General features: G+C 49.4%; 1 protein-coding gene across 1 annotated transcript; it reads left to right on the top strand.

Annotated features, from left to right (window-relative positions):
* Nucleotides 1–9,586: 9,586 nt before the first annotated feature.
* Nucleotides 9,587–12,701, top strand: LOC117854819 (beta-xylosidase/alpha-L-arabinofuranosidase 1). The gene is made up of 3 exons (XM_034737072.2): nt 9,587–11,274; nt 11,410–11,823; nt 11,925–12,701. The coding sequence occupies exons 1-3, from the start codon at nt 9,819–9,821 to the stop codon at nt 12,551–12,553; spliced, it is 2,499 nt and encodes an 832-aa protein (XP_034592963.1). The 5' UTR covers nt 9,587–9,818; the 3' UTR covers nt 12,554–12,701.
* Nucleotides 12,702–20,739: the final 8,038 nt, after the last annotated feature.

The following is a 20,739-nucleotide window of genomic DNA, read 5'->3' as shown; positions in this document are numbered from 1 at the left end:
AAGTGTATGTATCTATACGTTTTGAAAAAAAATACTAGAGATATCGATGCTTAAGTTTATTCTGGAACAGTCCAAACAAGTTGGGATCCAACTATGCTTAGGTAACTAATTTCTTTTCTCTTGATTAACCCTTGAAAAAATTGGATCGATTTTTGAGAAATCAGATGTGGTTAACACAGGAACAACTGAGAGAGCAACACTAAGTTGTATGAGGTAGGAAACTCTTAATTAATTAAATTCTAGGGAAGGAAAACTCCTACTAGTAAAACACTCATCCGGCCAGCTGGAACATTTGTAATTAATATAAAAGCATACTAAAAATGTTCAAGAACACCAAAGCATCAGTCATTGATCCTGCATGATAAATTGATAATTATGGCAGTTGGATGACTGTAGCGACTCCAACTTTAGACAATTGGAAAGCATACAAGTAATAAAAGCATAACAAAATTGTGAGAAGTAATAAAAGCATAACAAAATTGTGAGAAGTAATAAAAGCATAACAAAATTTTACTGTGGAAGAAATGGAATTGCAATGTAGGATAAGCCATGAACAGCAGTACCTAATTGATGCAGTGCTAATCTTCTTGATATATTCCATCGTTCTTGGTTAATACAGCTCGCTCCTACATCTAGTATAATTGACTACTCAAAACTGAGCTCAACATCTATTATAAGACCATGTACTACATCCATTAGCCATCCACCGAGGTAGAGTGGCGAATCCTCATCCTGAATAGCAAACAATTTTCTGATAGTTACAAAGGTTTTGAAAGGAAAATGAAGGCAATCCACATGTTGTTCCTGGCTCTTACTCTTCTCATGCTATCTTCAGGTACTTCCGAAGATGCATTCTTCCTTGCACAGTTCCCCGAGAATTACATATTATTTAATATTTATAGACAACAATGTAGAACTCTGAACATCCGCCCCATATGCTTGATTCCCATTTGACTTCGTAGATATGGCAGTCAAGGAAATGGCGGATGGTGAAGTTACACTTGAGGATACATGGTGTGGATCAGTTATCACACCGGGCACGTGTATTCTAAAGGAGTGCAAAAAATTTTGCCTGGATCGACTTGGCCCAACTGCATCAAGCAGATGCGTCATTGATGCAAAAGCGCCGGGATGCAACTGCACGTACTGTGAAGAACCTTCGATGAACTATGCAGCAATTAGAGCAACTCGCTTGTAAAACAAGTTTTTTTTTATGAAGCAGGTACTCCCCCTACTGGTTATATATTAAAAAACAAAGAAAAGGTTTTACAAGAGGGATAGAAAAAGCAAAAAAAGGAAAATTACAAGAAAGACTGAAGCCATGGAACGATCGCTGGATGATATTTTGCCTTTGCCCTGTAAATTACTTTGGAGAATTCCTCTTTGAAAATTTGTTTACACCTTTGTATTGTTGCTGCTTCACCCTCAAAGATTAAGTCATTTCTTGTTGTCCATATGCTCCAAGACATGATGATTATCACCTCCATAAAGAAGGGTTGTGCTATCTGAACCTTGAAGGATTCCAGAGTTTGATATCCAGACATAGAGTCATCCACTGTAAGCCAATCAAATTCCAACACTATTGGGAGAATGGACAATAAAAGAAGAGATGCAAGATAGTTTCCTCTATGTTATTCTGACACAGGACACATGTGTAGCATGGTAGTTGAATTGATTTCCTCTTAAGTAATCCTCAAAAGCTAGAAGAAAAAACCTTATGCTTTAACCGACAACAGCCATTTGTATGCTTGGTGGATTGGCATATGACCCTTCATTGGTAAAACAAGTTTATTGGAGATATAACAGAATCGGCTAGGACTAGTATCCCATATACGTCTCCTTCAACATCTCTGGTAAATTGACTTGAATTTGATGCTCCTTGTTCTCACTTCTCAGTAATCCTGCTAGTCACGAAGAGGCTGTCGAAGCTGCCTTGTCGGCTGTCACTGCTTCTTGACGTTGCGTTTTGTATTGACTTGCTATTGGTTCGCTGTTGTCCTGTGTTGAGTTTTCTCCTGTCTACTATTTCTTCACTGATGTATCAATCGCTGACGCATGATGCGGTACGCGCATGTATTTGCCTTTTTTTTTTTCAGTAATGGTGCAGTCATCTCCGATTTTCTTTTAATCGGCCTAGCTCGACTCATTCACATCACTAGAACGAAAGATTCAACAGCCAGAAGCTACAGAGGTTTACGATTTTGTAGGCAGAAAAGTCCAGGGAGGTGACACTCCAATTTTCTTTTTTACACGAAGCCAACTAGATTCAATGGACATAGAAAACATAAGTAGACAATGTCATGCACGGCAGCAGACCAATCCACGACAACTCGAGGTAGCACAAAATGTAAGCTGGGCTTGGACCATTGTAAGCGAGTAAGTGGGTGTTGTGTTAGAATTTAAATGGGCTTGGCCTAGACTAGATCGCTCGCTACGCCACCACACGCTCTCGCCAGTCACGAGGGTACAGGAAAAGCAGACGAGCTGAGCACTGAGCTGGGCTCAGTCAGCTTGATCCACTCGCCGCCAGTGCTCTTGCTCCGCTGCGCCGCAGGCCTGACTGACCTGACCGACGCGGGGAGGTTGCTGGCTTAGTGGCTTGCTGCAACCAATCGCATTGCATGTGCTGGAGATCTTGTACGTATCTCGTGTACCGCATGGCCTTCTTCGGGACGCTCATCTCATGCAGTGGCATGTGCAATTGTGTGCATTGTGCCTGCCAAAGACCTCCAGCAAATCTGACCTCGCACGCGTCGTATCCATCGGCCGGAAACACCGTCAATCGTGCACAAGGCTCCACCGAAGTCCAGGGAAAGAGTTAAAAGAGGAAGGGTGAGCTGTGAGCTCGGGGTAGGACGGAAGCGCCATGCCGTGCCATGGAGGTCGGGGCGTTGAGCAGAAAGTAACATTCCGGCCGTGGCACCGCTCTCTCACCTACCAGAAAGTAACATTCAGGGACAGGAGAGACCGAGGCCATGATGCTGGCTCACATGCGGCTCATGCGATGCGACTTGATCGGAGCCGAGAGCCCGAGGAGGAGGTGGCGCTGCTGCTAGCACCGAAGACTCATCATCACTCCAAGCCAAGATGATACATATGGGACCGAATTTTTGTGCGCCTGCACTGCACTCACTGCGAGCGCGCGCCCATGTTCCGTCCATCCCACATTCCCGCGCCCACCACGGCGGGAACCAGGCAGTGGCCGACGCCCCGGCGCTGGCCGGTCACTGGGAACCCGGCCGCGCAGCGCAGAACGAGACCGGGGTCCCACGAACGGAGAGCTCGATTGGCCAGCTGCCAGCCTGGTTCGTCGTTTGGTGTCAGCGGCGCCCCCTGCTTCTCCGGCCAGGCCGGACCGACACAAGTCCAGCCGCATCCGCTTGTAGTACGTACGCATCATCGTTCATCGCATACACGTACATGGCGTGTGGGGCAATGTAACCCGGACAACAAGTCCAGCAAACCCCATCTCGCACATGCCTTACCCTGCCAGAAATACACTCGGCGCTACACAACACAGGCGACGACGACCCAAGTAAAAGGCGAGAGTCGACAGGAAGACTAGCTTGGCGATGGCGTGGTGGAACCCAACGTACGTCCCGGCTCTGTTATCGCACTAACCACCAAAGCATGCGCACATGCATGGATTCTATATTGGATTGTCCTGACACCAAATCCATCCCTTACTGATATGATATTTTTATATATAAATAAACAAAGAACTCTACAAACTGCTGTACAAAGGAAAAAACTACAGAAGAAAAAAATCAAAATAGAAAACCTAAAGGAAAACTAGGAGGACTAGTTTAAACAGCTCAAATAACCAATGGCCAAGGAGGACTCGTTTCTTCCTCCTCTTGAACTTGAGGGCTTTTGTGTCTATCAAAAACCAGCAACATGTGCCAAACTTTCGCACAGGATCTGAACAGCTGGCGCAAACGAAACGTACCTTATTAGGTTTTTTTAAGTCTCCAGTGAAGCCACCAGGATTCTAGGTTGACGCTCTAGAAAAAGAGAGAAATCCTAAAAATTCTTACCAAAAAGCAAAACATTAGACTCAAGTCATCATAGTTATTGGATCTATTGTATTTTTATAAAAAATTACCCACCTATGCCATTATGAAAATAGTTTAAAGTAACCCCCTAAATATATATCTAAATTACCCACCTCTGCCATTATATAAAATAATCTAAAATAACCCCCTAATCTTCATCAAAATTACCCACTTATGATATTAAATAATATCTAAAATAATCCCCTAAATTTGCAACTAAATTGCCGACCACTAATACTTAAAAATAACTTAAAGTAACCCCTTAGATTTGCATCTATATTAACCACATATATATGCCATTATTAAAAATAATATGAGGTAACCATACATTTGAATGCAAATCACCTTAGTTATGTTAAAATATACACCAACATATGATTCTAAATCATCTATTTCCTACACTATTGGTATATGATATGATAATTAAGGTATGTACGCATGATGTGCGTCACTATTTACAAAGATATAGAGGAAGTGATGAGAATATAGATTTCCGTGTTAAAATTATAGCTCAAATTTGGGTTCCATGAAATAAATTCAAATGCACCTGTGATGCAAAGTGAAAAGTTAAAGATTATAAATTTGGATGAAAACGTTATAGACTAATTACTAACTAAAATCTATCACAATCAGATGAAAATAATAAGTATATATTTATATAAGTATTGTGTTCGAATATTTTACAAATGAGAGGTAGCTCAAGGCAATAGTTTTGTAGCAATGTGGCCTTATTTTTTTGCATTGGAGACTCCACATTAGTTCTCGCAAGACATGCTAGAAAAAAAAAGATAAATTCTAAAAATTCTCATGAAAATTGGAGATATCAAACATCAATCATGTAAACTCTAATAATCATAATCATTGGTTTATTATATTTTCTAAAAATTTACACACCACTACCATTTTAAAAATATTCTAAAATAAACTCTAAACCTACATCTAAATTACTGAGCTCTCTCATTGTAAAAATAATCTAAAGTAACCCCGTAATCTCATCCAATTTACTCATGCATATCATTATAAAGCGTAAGTTAAAATGTCATTCTAAATTTCTATCTAAGTTACCCACGCATGTCGTTATTAAAAATAATTTAAATTAAACACCTAAATCTTAATCTAATTATCTTCATGTGCATCATATAGAAATGTTCAAAAGTAAAGTAATATATGATTTTAAATTTAATATTTGTGTCATTATTAATATGGAAATACTAAGCTAAGGCATATACGCATGATGAATGTCACCATGTAGACCATTTATACATGTATAGGAGGAAGTGATGAAAAATATTAATTTTTGTGCTAAACATAATGTATGGAGGTGCAATACGAAATAAAAAAAAGTGTGAATGTGAATGGAAAAGTGTATAGAGTAATTACTAATTAAAAATCAATCATAACTGGATAAAGATAAGTACACATTTATATGAGTATTATGTTGAAGTATTTAAAAAATGAGAGAGTAGTAGGTAAATAATTTTGATTATTAGCTAGGATTTTAATTTTAAATAATTTTCAAATACAATAGCTTTTAAAATATTAGCCCGTGCGGGAGCATAGGTTGATGGACTAAATCACCTTAACAACAAGCAGGTGTGTGTTGGTCATCCGAGAATCATTCCGTGTCATCGCTGGCGAAACGTGGACGTGTCAGTGCACTTGCTCTTGTTGTGTTTATTACGGCGCACGTCCTAGAAACACAACACGACAACACGTGCCTCATCGCCACCGTATATGTAAGCAAGAGCAACTTCAACAGACTATCCATTTTTAACTCTCCATTTGACTCTCTATCCAAGTTGGCAAAATAATTCATCTCCATATTGAGTTGCTCATTCCAACAGACTATCCATTTCCCACTCTCCAAATCTCAATAGTTAGCTTCCTCTCTAAAAATCTACACTCTCCATCCACTCCAACAACCTCACCATTTCACACCACAACAGACTCTCCATTTTACACCCTCCATTTTGCACATTTGGAAAGCCAAACTCGCTTGCCAAGTTTGGAGAGTGTGGGGGAGCATTTGACAAGTCCGATGGCAACTTTGTTGGAGCCTGATTTTCTAGCAAACTTGACAAATTTTAGCTTGGAGAGCCAAATGACCATCCTGTTGGAGTTGCTCTTATGTCCATCTGTAGTTATAGATGTCGAAATGGGTGGCCCGACCCAGCCTGGCACGGGCCTAGCTAGACCCGGCCAACTTCATGCTAGGCCTAGCCCTGCACTATGCCTCTATCGTGCCGGGCCGTGCCATCCCACGGGTTGCACCAACAGCCCAGGCACAGGCCCACGAGCCCATTTCGTGCTGGGCTAGCCCGTAAAGCATGATGAGTTCGTTAGGCTCGTGTCGCCCGGGTGGGGCGGAAAGGTGCCGGCCGTGAAGGGGGCCGGTGGAAGCTGCGGCAGCATGGGTGGCAGCGGAGACGGTCGGCCGGGGCTGTAGCGGTGTGGTACGGCGGCCGCGGTCGGTCTTCTTGGGGAAGATGGCCGGCAGGTGGTGGTGCTGCCACCATGCACCCTACCCTGGCCGTCGAGCTTCCTGGAGAGACCGATGATAGGCACGGCCATTGGGAGCGACGCGAAGCCTACCTGTGGCGGCAGCGTCGGGCTCCCTTGGTGGTGGTGGTGGAGAGGCTTGGAGACTGCCGGTTCATGGGTCCTGGTGCCATCCGGCAGATCTGGGGATGCCTGGATTGGGCGACCTTCGAGTGACTACCTCAGGACAAGGAGCTATCGACGGGGCATGGCAGTAGCAGGCGGCAGACCGGAGAGGTTCGGCAGCGGCAAGGAAGACAAGCGGTGGTGGAGGGGAGGGGAGGTGGAGCGGCGGCCCCAGCTTACTCCTTGCGCGCCAGCACCGGAGGGAGGCAGAGGCTGGAGGGGAGGCAGGGAAATGGGGGCTGGAGAGGAAGGGGAGGATGGAGGGGAGGCGGATGGTTGGAGGGGAAGGGGAGGTCGGCACTCGGGAGGATGGCAGGGGAGTCGGGGAGGCATTATGTGGGTGGGATTTTGAGACAGGGTGAGGATAACTGGATAAGGTTTGAAGGAGTTAACGGGCCATCTTGGGTCAGCCTCTAAAAATCGTGTCGGGCCAGGCCGCCCGTCATGCCTTGGTGGCGGCCCACGCCCAGCACGAGCTACCGGGCCGAGCCAGCATGGGCCCGAAGAACTTCAAGCTGGGCCGAGCTAGGTTCGGGCAAAAAAAAAAGGGCTCTGTGCTAGGCTAATGGGCTACGGGCTACATGGACATCTATATCTGCAGTTTTGCACCAAAAGGTACAACCCTTGAGTTCACTCAGTCACTCCACATTCAAAGATCAGAGTCTGCAGCCGCTTGTGGGGGTCGATCGCTCGCTATCAAACAGTAGATAGGCCATGGCCGAGGAGGGCGGCTGGCCGGTAAGGAATAAACCAGCCTGCGCCTGCCCGCCAGCAGCTGGTTGGAACCAGACTACCAGCCGGGCCGCGAGCACGAGGTGAGGTGAACTAGCAGTATAGCCCGGGAGCTCCAGCCTGGTGGTTCGTCGTCGTTTTGCATCACCTCCCCCACATGCGCGACGGGCCGAGGTCAAGGCCCAACTAACACAGATCCAGCCGCATGTGTCGCAAGTCTTCTTGTACGCATCATTCATCGACCGCAAGCCATGAATGGCTGGACGTGTGTAGCAAAGTAAGTAACCCGAGCGAATAAAAGTTCTTGCTATAATGGACATGGCCCCATTAAACCATTTGTTTATGATTTTAGTGATTATATGACAACATGATCATTAGGACTAATAAAATGTTTAGAATATGTCTTGAAGGGATTCTCGGTCTTATGGAAGCAACCACAATAAAAGACAAGAAAAAAATAAAGAAAACAACATTTACTTTAGTCACCGACTCTTTTGCTAGCGGCAAGGAGAGAGCCATCGAATCAGTCGATGACGAGCCTGCAGAAGGAAACTGTGACCATCGGATGTTCCGATGGCCCTTGTGAAAAGCATCGGAGCAACCATCAGATGTTTTGATACGCTGCATAAGAGACAAGTCAACTAGGACCTTCGGATGATCTGATTGCCTAATTTCTAGATGCATTAAACGAATCGTTAGGCTGAAGAAGAAAGTCGACCAAGCACCATGATCCGATGCATTGGGTCGGTGACCGTTGGATGAAGAATATTTACTTTGCCAAGTTTCAAAGATGTTTTGGGCAAAGAACCATCAGAAGAAGTAGCGGATGAATTGGTGCGCAACGAATCAGTCGGTGGATTGCGTCGATAAGGAATTTGGGCGCGGGGAGGTCAATGGCTAGTAGCACCGGATGTTCCGATACTACAAAATGCATACCATTGGAATATCTGATGGTACACTTTAACTAGCCGTTGGAGCAACGACTCTTTGATGCCTTGGGCTATTTATACCCCCTCCACTCGCCCATTTGGAGTTGCTGGAGTGTGCAGGAACCCATTGGAGATCAAAACTCATCAAAAACACATCCAAGCCACCAAAAGTGCATAAGTGATTAATCAAAGCCTTAGCACATGCTTAGAAGAGTGATTAGTGCTATGATAGGCCTATATAAGAGAGAGTGCAAGGTGTTGCTACCTTGTGATCGGTTCAAGGAGTGAACCACAACTGTACGAGGTGTGCCGGCGCCTTGGAGCCTTTGTGGCTCGTCGGAAGTCTTCGACCCTCCGACTTGGTGTGGAGCGGTGTCAACAACCGTGTGCGGGGGATGAGGAGACCCCTTCTTTGTGGACAAACTCCTTAGTGAAGACGGCGTCAAGGTGACCGGAAGAGAGGGAGTTTGCAAAATCTGATGATTTTGATCTCTCATCCGGCTTGGCACGAACCTTTGTGGCGAGTCCAAAATCTTAACCGGGAGAGACTTGGTGACCGGGAACATATCCTCGCTGGAGCTCCAACGTGGACCAGGGGTGGCATTTGCCTACCGATACTATGGGGTAAATTGTCGTGCCTAAGTTTGCATCCTTCCTAACCTACTCCTGTACGTTTCCGCATTTCATATCTTGCAACTTGACTGCTTTACTTACTAGAGTAGAGTCTTTACACGATTGGCTTTAGTTTGCAAAACTTGTTTTGGGTGAGAAGTTTCACTGGATCAACATTTGTTGCATATCTAGATAGCGTGATCTAGTTTATATTTTGAAGTAAATAGTAAAAGTCATAGGTTAAGAATTTTAAGATTGTCTAATTCACGGCTCTCCTCTTAGACTTCGAGCACCTATTACTTGCACTTGCAAATCTGATGTCGCACATGTCTTACGGTCTTACCTGCCGGAAACTCACTCGGTTCTAGACAAGCAGGCGACGACCAGAGTAAAAAGGCAACGGCAAGCTTCCTCCTAACTTGGGTGCACATCAGACCATAATCGTATCGTCTCGTATGCTGGTTAATTTGCCAAGAGCACAAGAAGTTACTTCCTCCGTATGCCCTATCATCATCGTATCCTATCCTATCATCCTCGCTGGCGCCGGAACGTGAACGCCTTAATGCCCTTGCCGGTTTACAGCTTGTCCTGGCGAAGCAAAGACAAGACGATCCTGAAGCGCACCATGCTGTTCATCCTGTTATAAACAACCGCACTGAATTTCCCGGATTCCAGCTGGTCCGTCTTTTTTTTAGCTTCCACGCTCCTTGCGTGCTCATGTCGCAGACGATGCTCGTCACTCGGTCACACCCTCCCTAGTTCCTATATACACCGCCCCCATGGAACTGTTCACTCCTCGTCCAGCCCGAGCCTCCCGGAGCAGAGGATGCCTCTTGCCACAATGGCATCGGCATCCTCCTCGTTCCGCCGGCTCCCTCCCGCACTCCTGGCCGCCCTCCTGTGCGCCATTATTGCCGCCGCCTCTCCCGCGGCCGCCGGCGCCGGCGCCGGCGGGCGCGGTCCCATCACCACCAACGGGAGGAACTACACCAAGGTGTGCGACCCGGCGCGTTTCGCGGCGCTGGGCCTCGACATGTCGCGCTTCCGGTACTGCGACGCGTCGCTGCCGTACGGCGACCGGGTGCGCGACCTGGTGGGGCAGCTGACGCTGGAGGAGAAGGTGAGGAACCTCGGGGACAAGGCCGAGGGCGCGGCCCGCGTCGGCCTCCCGCCGTACAAGTGGTGGGGTGAGGCGCTGCACGGCGTGTCCGACGTCGGCCCGGGCGGGACGTGGTTCGGCGACGTGGTGCCCGGCGCCACCAGCTTCCCGCTCGTCATCAACAGCGCCGCCGCGTTCAACGAGTCGCTGTGGCGTGCCATCGGCGGCGCGGTGTCGACGGAGATCAGGGCCATGTACAACCTCGGCCACGCCGAGCTCACCTACTGGAGCCCCAACATCAACGTGGTGCGCGACCCGCGGTGGGGCCGCGCCAGCGAGACCCCCGGCGAGGACCCCTTCCTCGTCGGCCGCTACGCCGTCAACTTCGTCCGCGGGATGCAGGACGTTTCCACCGGCGCCGTCGCCGCCGGGGAGCGGGACCCGTTCTCACGGCCCATCAAGGTGTCCAGTTGCTGCAAGCACTTCGCGGCCTACGACGTGGACGCGTGGTTCGACGCCGACCGCCTCACCTTCGACGCGCGGGTCCAGGAGCGCGACATGGTCGAGACCTTCGAGCGCCCCTTCGAGATGTGCATCCGCGACGGCGACGCCAGCTGCGTCATGTGCTCCTACAACCGCGTCAACGGCATCCCGGCCTGCGCCGACGCGCGCCTCCTGTCGGAAACCGTCCGGGGCCAGTGGCAGCTGCACGGCTACATCGTCTCCGACTGCGACTCGGTGCGCGTCATGGTCCGGGACGCGAAATGGCTCAACTTCACCGGCGTCGAGGCCACCGCCGCCGCCATGAAGGCCGGGCTCGACCTCGACTGCGGCATGTTCTGGGAGGGCGCACGGGACTTCTTCACCACCTACGGCGTCGACGCCGTGCGCCAGGGGAAGATCAAGGAGGCCGACGTCGACAACGCGCTCACCAACGTCTACCTCACCCTCATGCGCCTCGGCTTCTTCGACGGCATGCCGGAGTTCGAGTCCCTCGGCGCCGGCGACGTCTGCACCGAGGAGCACAAGGAGCTAGCCGCCGACGCCGCCAGGCAGGGGATGATCCTCCTAAAGAACGATGCCCGCCGCCTCCCATTGGACCCCAACAGGATTAATTCCGTGTCGTTAGTTGGCCTGTTGGAACACATCAATGCCACGGACGTCATGCTCGGAGACTACCGAGGTAACTTTCGCGAAAAAAATCACTGCGTACTGTTGTTTCTTACTGTTGACTGTTCGACAGTTAGACCAAAAAGTTACTATTGTCGATGCTGTTCCTGTCGTCTAAGATTCTTGATTTCTACCTTGAACGACACAGGTAAACCTTGCAGGGTTGTGACGCCATACAACGCCATAAGGAAGATGGTGAACGCCACGTACGTGCACGCCTGCGACAACGGGGGGTGTGACACGGCGGAAGGGATGGGCAGAGCAGCCAGGACGGCGAAGCTCGGCGACACGACCATCGTCATCGCCGGCCTGAACATGAGCGTGGAGAGGGAGAGCAACGACAGGGAGGATCTCCTCCTGCCGTGGAACCAGACCACATGGATCAGTGCCGTCGCCGAGGCCTCTCCGCACCCAATCGTCCTGGTGATCATGTCGGCCGGCGGCGTCGACGTCTCCTTCGCGCAGAGCAACCCGAAGATCGGCGCCATCGTCTGGGCCGGGTACCCCGGCGAGGAAGGCGGCACGGCCATCGCCGACGTCCTCTTCGGCAAACACAACCCAGGTGCGTAATTGCTTTACAAATTCATATCGTATATATTCACTACATCTGCAAAAATAATGTTTCTGAAACAATTTCGTTCTTCTTGGATCATCACAAAACAGGGGGCAGGCTGCCGCTGACATGGTTCAAGAACGAGTACGTGAACCAAATCCCAATGACGTCCATGGCGCTGCGTCCCGACGCGGCGCACGGCTACCCCGGCCGGACCTACAAGTTCTACGGCGGCCCGGCGGTGCTCTACCCGTTCGGCCACGGCCTCAGCTACACCACCTTCAGCTACGCGTCGGCCACCGCCGGCGCCACGGTCACCGTCCCAATCGGCGCGTGGGAGCACTGCAAGACGCTCACCTACAAGGCGGGCGCCGCGCCGTCGCCGCCGCCGGCGTGCCCGGCACTCAACGTCGCCAGCCACAGGTGCGACGAGGCCGTGAGCTTCGCCGTCACGGTGCGCAACACCGGCGGCGTGGGCGGCGGCCACGTGGTGCCGGTGTACACCGCGCCGCCGGCCGAGGTGGGCGACGCGCCGCTGAAGCAGCTGGTGGCGTTCCGGAGGGTGTTCGTGCCCGCGGGGGCCGTCGTCGAGGTGCCCTTCACGCTCAACGTGTGCAGGGACTTCGCGATCGTCGAGGAGACGGCGTACACTGTCGTGCCGGCGGGCGCCAGCGCCGTCATCGTCGGAGACGACGCGCTGGCGCTGTCGTTCGCGGTCACGATCAACTTGGCAGCGTAGAGATTATCATTCGTCTACAGAACTAGTAGACTTCATTGGGCGTTATTTTACTGAGGGTAATAACGATTAAACCATTAAATGTAGTAGCGGGTGCTATACAAAAAGCAGAAGCAGATCGATTCATTGGTCGATCTCATGATTCACATCATTGAAAGCAGAGGAGGGGTGAAATTTACTGTCTCGCGGCAGCATGACATGTTGGACACTGGAGCGTGATTAATTTGAAAGGATCTTGGGCGGGTTAAACATGTCAGGTTAGCCATGTGAATCATGACGGCGTGAGCTTTACACCGCTTACACCCGTGACATCGATCAGGAATAATTTGGCCTCTACCGCAAATGCTGCCAAAGCTTAGGATTCCATTTCAATTCTGCACTACTAGTAGTCGATCGGCTAGTCTCAAAGATTACAGTTGTGAGAACAAGCTCCGAGCCCCCGCATCACTCCCCGCGGGCGACACAGGTGGTGCCCCAGTTGCCACCGGCAACCCACCTCACCGCCTCTCATCCCCACCTCATCGCCGGAGGGGTCGCCAGAAGCCCATCCGGCTCCCAAGGACGGCGGGGGGGGGGGGGGGGGGGCATACCGGTGGCTCCCGAGAAAGGCGCTAGGTGCCGGGCGGCGTAGCGGCGTACCGAATCCGGTTCCGCCGTGAGCGGATCCGGCCTCCCCGCCCCTGGATCCGCCACCCCCGGCCAATCCCGGATGCGCAGAGAAGTGGTCGTGCGGGGCCGGCGAGAAGGAGCTGGGGCGCATGGAGGGCCTGGGCCCGAGGACGAGGAGGTTGCGGCATCAGCGGTGACGGTAAGGAGGAGGGATCGGGACGGCGGCAAGAGAAGCGGTGGTGGTGGCTACTCCGGACGGCGATCGTCTGGCGTGTCTTCATCGTCGGGCTCTGGTAGCAGCTTCTGATCTAACGGGGCGCGCGGAGGGTCTAGGCTGTGGTGGCCGGGGCCGACGGCGACAGTGACAGCGTCACAACATGGAGGTGAGGAGGTGTCGCGTGGGGGAAGGAGCATACGGATGGAGGCCGGCGCGTGGCTCCACGACGTCAGCACGAAGGAGGTTGAGTGGCGTGGCTCGTGAAGGCTGGCCCCGGGCGCGGAGGGAGGTGGCGCCAAGCGGGTGAAGGAGAGGACCAGCCAGCGATGGCGGACGGAGAGCAGCCGCTCTGGCGTGTGGTTGCACGGTGTCAGCACGATGGCGGCCGAGAGGGGCGAGTGACAGGTCGGGGGCACGACAGCTCCTGTGCAAGGTGTGCTAACGACGCCATGGAGGCACGGCAGGGACACCTGGCGTAGGAGCACGCTGGTAGCATCGAGGTGGTGTTGCGGGTGTCGTCGGGCCACCTCTCCTCGGCTGAGGAGTTGCGGAGGCGGCGACAAGAGAGAAATGCGGCTTAGCTCTGGTGGAGGCTCGCGCGGCATAGAGGAGGGTGTGAGGAGTGGGGACCCGGTGTGCTGCGCGGTGACGCGGCAGCAAGCAAGCGAAGGCTGAGGTGCGGTGGCGATGCCGCCCCAGATGGGCTGCCATGACAGTGGTTCGAGAGTGTCGAGCCGTGAGCGTGCAGCGTGGGGTTGGGATGCTCAGGGCGAAAGCCCTCACCGGCGTTTGCTGGTGGAGATGACGGCGGCGCCCTAGGGTGTCGTTCTCCCATTGAGGGCGTCATGTCTGAGCTACAACCCTGCTGCACGAGGTACTCTAGGTGAAAACCCTATCCAGACCTTGGACAAGATACGACGGCGCCATTGGCGTTGTGCCCTCCTTGGAGGTATCGTCTCTAGAGACCCATCTTGGTTTGTGACATTGCTGGTCCGTTGGTCATGGGCGGCCGCAGCTGGTGGCGGCACTTCCACCGCGTGGCAAGCTAGACGAGTGTTGTCAAAGCCATGTGGAGGCGATCGCAGGTAGGGCGGTGGCCAGGGGTTGTCGTATGGTTGTTTGTTTTGGCTGCTTGCAGCGGACCGCGGTGGCTAGCGTTGTTTGGCAACGGTCAATGCGGCGTGGGACTGCATCAGAGGATGGCGCTTGCGGCAACGACATCATGGGACAACTAGGCTTGCAGCGGATCGTGGCTGGTTGCTGAGCTTGGCTGGGCTACTCGGTACATCGTCGGAAGACGGCGCAAGTGACTTCTCTGGTTTGTTGACTTGGCGGTGGATGTTTTAGCGCGGGCGAAGCAACGAGGCGAAGTCGACCTGCGGCGGCGGCTTGGTTGGTCGATGGAGATCTGGTGAGTCGGGTAGCATTGCTCACCACTCTGATGACGACAAAAGAAGTGGATCCGTGACATGGAGTACCGTGGCGGGAGAGGCGAGGCTCCCGTGCACGGTGTTTCTTCGAGGCGACAAGAGCGAGGTGGAGTCCAACAGCGGATGTGGCAAGACCCCTGCGCGTTGTGTTATCGTGGTGGCGACTGCGAGGCAACCTGCGAGATGTCCGGATTCGGTGGTTTCACTCCGTCAAGTGGAGGGTGATTTTGCAGCGGCACTACAGCGAAGGGTCCCGCATGGCGGTAGCCTTTTCGATGCGGTGCAGTCTGTTTCCATCGGTTCACTATCAATACAGGGTCACGCTTGGATGTTTCGGCAAATAAATGAGCGTGAATGTTGGTGGGTGCTGCCGTGGAGAGTGGAGTGGGGAGGCCGCATTTGAGTTGAGTGGTAACCCGCTTTGATGTCCCAATCCAACCGGGTGAGTCTTTTTTTTTCTTTTCTTTTCCTGTTATGGCCTCCTAGGACTGTAGTATTGTATTTTCTGCTATATCAATAAAATACGCACTTTTTCGTCCTAAATAAAATGTAGTCGATCGGCTCGATTACAATACTCCTACGCACCCTACATTGTCACCTCTTCGTCTAGGAACTGTTTATTTTCTCCAGTATGCATATTTTGATAAACAATATAATGTAAAACATCATATAAACTAGAACTTCTAACGTGAACAGTATAATGTACATAGATGTTTCTTATGAGGAAACTAGTTACGCAATTCTAAGATGACAAATCTAAATACCTTTACATGCACCGGTGTTTAAAATTTTAAAATATTTCGTGTAAAAATATCCTTTAAAAGAATTTTCCTCTCAAAGAAATTAAAAGCTTGACCACATGCATCAATAGGTCTATTGTCACAACAAAACATTGAAAGGAGTGCCTAGCTAGCAACCAAACTTTTTTTTTCATTTTGTTCTCCATTGAGTTTTTCATCTAACAAAAGTATGGCATACCTGTAGCTTTGTTGTCTCGTCTAGAAAAAGTGACCGAAAAGCTTTCAAGTTTGAGCCAAACTTAATAGGATTAAGCGTGAAAAAAAAATCAACTGAATAGAAGCATAGAACACATCGACCTTTTTTTTATCCCATCTAAAGTAGAAGAACTCCATTGATGAACATGTATTTTTTAAAATAAAATGGCCGGTATTACTACCCAACATGTGAATATGTCTTTAATGATGATAAACTTTGATGCATTGCACATCTGAAATGGAAATTGCTTAATAGAGCATAGAGGAAATGGTACCCGATTCTAAATCATGGGATAAAAAACGTCTTTGACCTAAGAAGTTTGATTACATAGAAACTAAACAAGACTAGATGTTTAGATCGATCCAGACAAAGATTAAGCAAAAAAAATGAATACATCCATTACCATAAGAAACAAACTGAGAAGTCTAAACATTGTTATTTTCACTTACTCATAGTTGAAGATAATGAAATTAGATGACCGCACCGTGTGACGTGGGAAGTAAAAACAGCCCACAAACAAAACAAATAGAGTAGAAGCCCAATGCCCACAAAATGAAAGGAATAGAACAGCCACAAGCTGAGGCCTATGAAGAAAACAAGAGTGGGCCATTACTGTTCGGGGCTGAAAAGATTTCAATGATAGTTGGGCTACGGAATCCACAAGAGGAAGTGAAATGCACTGGGCTTCGCGTGCTTGCGCGGCGTGGAGTATCTTTAGTTCCGTCAATGTTGGGCCTTTATTTGACGAGCTAGTTGGATCCCTTTTCAGGGACAATTGGGCCATCCTTTGAATTATGTTGAAGTTATGTCTCTCTCTTTTCCATTTTGTTTCTTTGTTACGTTAAAAAACAGTTAAAGGACTCTGTAAAAAAATGAAAAATAAAAGAAAACAGAGGGAGAAGGCAGGATAAGCTAGGTCTTCTCGAGTGAAAAGCTAGAAAATTCTCGACACAGTTTCCCATCCATTTGTTAAAAGATATTTAGCCACCAGCCCATCTCCAAACTAAAGAGATGGCTGTCGCCTCCTTGGTCCCTTGCCGAAACAATAATCCTCAGATGAGATGAGAATGGATGGCGGCAAAGTTGGCTGGGTGTCTCGGTGCCGTCGAGCCATATGAGCTCTCGATGACGCGCGCCTGAAAGGGGGGGGGGGGGGGGGGGGGGGGGGGGGGGGGGGGGGGGCGGGTTGCTTCTCCGCCGATGCTGTCGCTGTCACGCCACCGCGGTCCCTCCAGCTCGTCCGCCTGCGGCCGCCGAGAGGCAATAAGGACGGGGCAGCACAGGTCGAACGCGTCACCTGACCCGATCGCCGCCCACCATGCACTCTTTTGGTTTGACGGCGATTTGCCGATTGATTGATTGCGTTGGTGCGCAGCGCAGGCACGTCGCCGCGTCAGCTCCGTATGTGGTAACCAGATGAGCCGCCTGACGATGCGCACGCTTGGCTGGAACGGAAACGTGACGTGCGCGCGGCAATTCCGGCATGAACTCCGGGCATGCACTTGCATTGTTGTCGTCTGTATCGAGGCTAGATAGCCGGCCGTGGCGAGACTGTCCGGCTGCTCAATGACTCTACTACATGCATGCATAGGAACATGGCGGGAGTATCGCTACTAGTAGCAAAGGGAAGAGATTAAACGTTACTGCACACGCACGAGTTGTTCATGCTCAAATATACACACGCGTGTAGGTACAGTGTTGGCAGGGAATAACACTGGTACGTGCGTGTACACGCAGTTTGTTACACGTACGACGACGCTGCCTTCTCCTTTGTAAGTATTGGATCCGCATATGCATTCCGTTTTTGCCGTGGCAGACAGCAGACAGGCACGCCGCGAACGGGAACCGGCGGTCGGCCGATGCGTGCGTTCGGCGCAAGCGTGTACGTGTGGTAAAGAAGGTGGGAGCTGGAGCGCACGTCGATATGGACCAACGGCTGGCTTGAGTACGGTGGGCGTCGTGACGTGGCTGCCATGGCATCTAACGAGCGCCGCCGGCCCGCCGCCTTCAAACTAACGTCCCGTCCCGACGTCCGGGACGCCGCCGGGGCTTCGGGTTCCTCTGCATTTTGCTTGCACGGGTCCAGGTTCCGGCGGTTTTGTGGGACCGACACGCTCTACCTCAATTTGTTTTCTTTCCCACAACTAGTACGTGCAGTAGCTCGTTTCTTCAGCCAGGTTTCGTGATTTCTTTCGGCGCTCATCGACCGGCCGGTCTTTGCAGTGCGGAACAAGGTAGGAACTCTGCATGTACGCATGCATTGCTCCATAAGAAAAACGGGGTCTTCGCAATTTGACCACGCAATTGACCTAGGTCAGAACGCATAACTAGAATGTTAGATACAGATACTACTGACACGGCTAGTATCGTGCCAGCTTTCTCTCTTCCTAATTAAAACGTTATTTCGGGCATAATAAAACTAAATGGTGCTACTATAAGCGAGGGGCACCTCATTGTGGAGATGATTGGCGATGATGATAAGTAAGGCATACCAATGATGGCAAAGTCATAGAAATAATTTTGGGAAACACAAATAAAAACGAACCATTTGTTGTATGCTGTTTCCTTCTGGAAGCAATTATTGTAAGTAGTGAGATTAAAAGAGAATGATGGATACAACTAACATTATTGGACAGAAAATGGCTTCAGGATGGAATAGATAGGTCCGCATGCAATTTTCTCCTGCATATGAAAATACATACAGTGCGTGGAGGATGACGAACATAAAGTGTTCAAACAATAACATTCTAAGGAACAAAAAAAACACAGATACCTCTCACCCATGTTCTTATAGCAACGATGACGATGCTCTACACAAGCTTTTAGCTGTTTGTTGTTTAATGTTTTTTTTTGCGAAGGGACTGGAACCCTGTTTATAAAAGCCAGGCTTTTACATCTAACACCTTGGAGGAGTAGGAAATTACAACATAGTCCACACCACATATCCTCCATGAGTGTAAAATTGCAGAAAGGACCCTAGAGATCAAATTTGAACCTAAGGTCCTTGTATCCTCGCACACCTCCTGGACTTTGCCTCTCTTCAAGATCCACCGGAGTCAGGGAAGGAAGACATCGTCCAAGATAAGAACTTCAGCAAGACATCAAACGGGACCTCCAGCTTGTAGCTGCAAAGCATCTCCCTCTAGCGCGCATCGGCCGTCGTCATTGCAGTCTTGAAAGAGAAGAACTCCAGCGCCATCGATGAAATCGGTGACCCACAACTGCTGAACTCGCCAACAGCACAGAGAAAAGCCCCACGAAAGGGGGAACCAATCCACCCTCTATCATAACAAAGGAGAACACTAACCTCACAGACCAAGTGACGAAGAAAGCCTCGTCGGAATCGGTCTAGAAGACCAAAAGCTTCACCAACGTGCTGCTATCCCTGCGGCGGCCGCCGCCACCGCTGATGACAAAGAGAAACCAGCCACCATGCAGTGGAGCCACCATGGAGCAAATTATTCTAACCTTAGTCTAAAACCTACCCTAGGCCTAGAAACTGCACAGCCCCCGGCTGATTTGGCTTCTCCTCCCTCTCCGGCACCGACAAGGTCACCGGAGAGGAGGGGGAAGCGGGCGCATCGAACTGGAGCCAAGAGAATCGCCTGCCGCCTCCGCTCTTTACTGTAGCAGGGGAAAGGAGAAGGGTCAAGTAGTGTCTCAATGTAGATAATTCCATAGCTTGCAGTATGCCAATGTAGTAGCAGTAAGAGCATGCCCTCTTTAAAAAGTAGTATAGTAAGAGGGGGCAATTTGGGGAAAAAATAAAGCAGGCTGAATATAAACAAATTGAATTAAACAACATGATGTAGAAACTTAATAATCAAATCATAAGGCAGTACAAATAATTTTCCTAAAGTAAATGTAAACAACTCGTGCCAACTTTCTCCGCCTAATTAACAAGTTATTTCAGGCATAAAACTAACTGCTGCTACTATAAGAAAGGGGCTCCTCAATCGGGAGATGATTGGTGATGATGGCAAGGTATACCAATGATAGCATAGTACAGTCTGAGTCATAGCAATAATTTTGGGAAAGACGAATCAAAATGCACCATTACTTGTATGTTTCGTTTGGACTCTATAGAAACAATGATAACTAGTGATATTAAAAGCAAATGATGGATGCAGTTAACATTGGATGGCTTCAATAAATTGTTCCAAAAAGAAAGAAATGGCTTCAATGTGGAATATTTAGTTCCACATGCAATTTTCTCCTGCATCCGAAAAAATACATGCAGTGTGTGGAGATGACGTACATAAAGTGTTCAAACAAAAACATTCTAAGGAACAACCTGTAGCTCTCGCCCATGTCCTTCTAGCAATGACGACGATGCTCTACGTAAACTTTTAGCTGATTGTTTGAAGTGCTTTTATGTGATCTTGTAGAGAATCCTATAGCTTGCAGAATGCAATTATAGTAGTAAGGGTGGACAGTAGGGCAAATTAAACTGAACAGCATGGCATGAAAACTTAATAATCAAATCATAGGGCTGTAGAATCAAATTTTCCAAAGGGGAAAGTAAATGTGAACAACTCGTGCCTAGATAATTAACAAGTTATTGCAGGCATAAAACTAACTGCTGTGCTACTAATAAGCATGGCAGGGCTCCTTAATACGGAGATGATTGGAGACGACGGTAAGGTATACCAATGATAGTGTAATACGGAGATGATTGGAGTACAATCAATTAAAACGAACCATGCATTACTTGTATGTTTCGTTTGGACTCTAGAAGCAATGATAACTAGTGGGTTTAAAAGCAAATGATGGATGCAATGAGCATTGGCCAAGAAATGGCTTCAAGATGGAACAAATAGGTCCGCAATTTTCACCTGCATCTCAAGATACATTTATTCCGATGTACTTATAACTCTGATTTAAATGGAAATAATAAGATTAAATTTCATAAATGACTCGATAAAATGGTCATGATG

Source organism: Setaria viridis, chromosome 5 (genome assembly GCF_005286985.2).
Source record: "Setaria viridis chromosome 5, Setaria_viridis_v4.0, whole genome shotgun sequence".
Classification (NCBI taxonomy): Eukaryota; Viridiplantae; Streptophyta; class Magnoliopsida; order Poales; family Poaceae; genus Setaria; species Setaria viridis.
The sequence above is the reverse complement of the archived record's forward strand: the minus strand, read 5'-3'. Positions and strand labels throughout refer to the sequence as shown.

What these genes read in the sequence shown, in the direction of transcription:
- LOC117854819 (XM_034737072.2), top strand. Translation starts at nt 9,819, where the DNA reads ATGCCTCTTGCCACAATGGCATCGGCATCCTCCTCGTTCCGCCGGCTC. An exon ending in CATGCTCGGAGACTACCGAG is followed by an intron (nt 11,275 to 11,409) that starts GTAACTTTCGCG and finishes TGAACGACACAG; the next exon opens with GTAAACCTTGCAGGGTTGTG. An exon ending in CTTCGGCAAACACAACCCAG is followed by an intron (nt 11,824 to 11,924) that starts GTGCGTAATTGC and finishes ATCACAAAACAG; the next exon opens with GGGGCAGGCTGCCGCTGACA.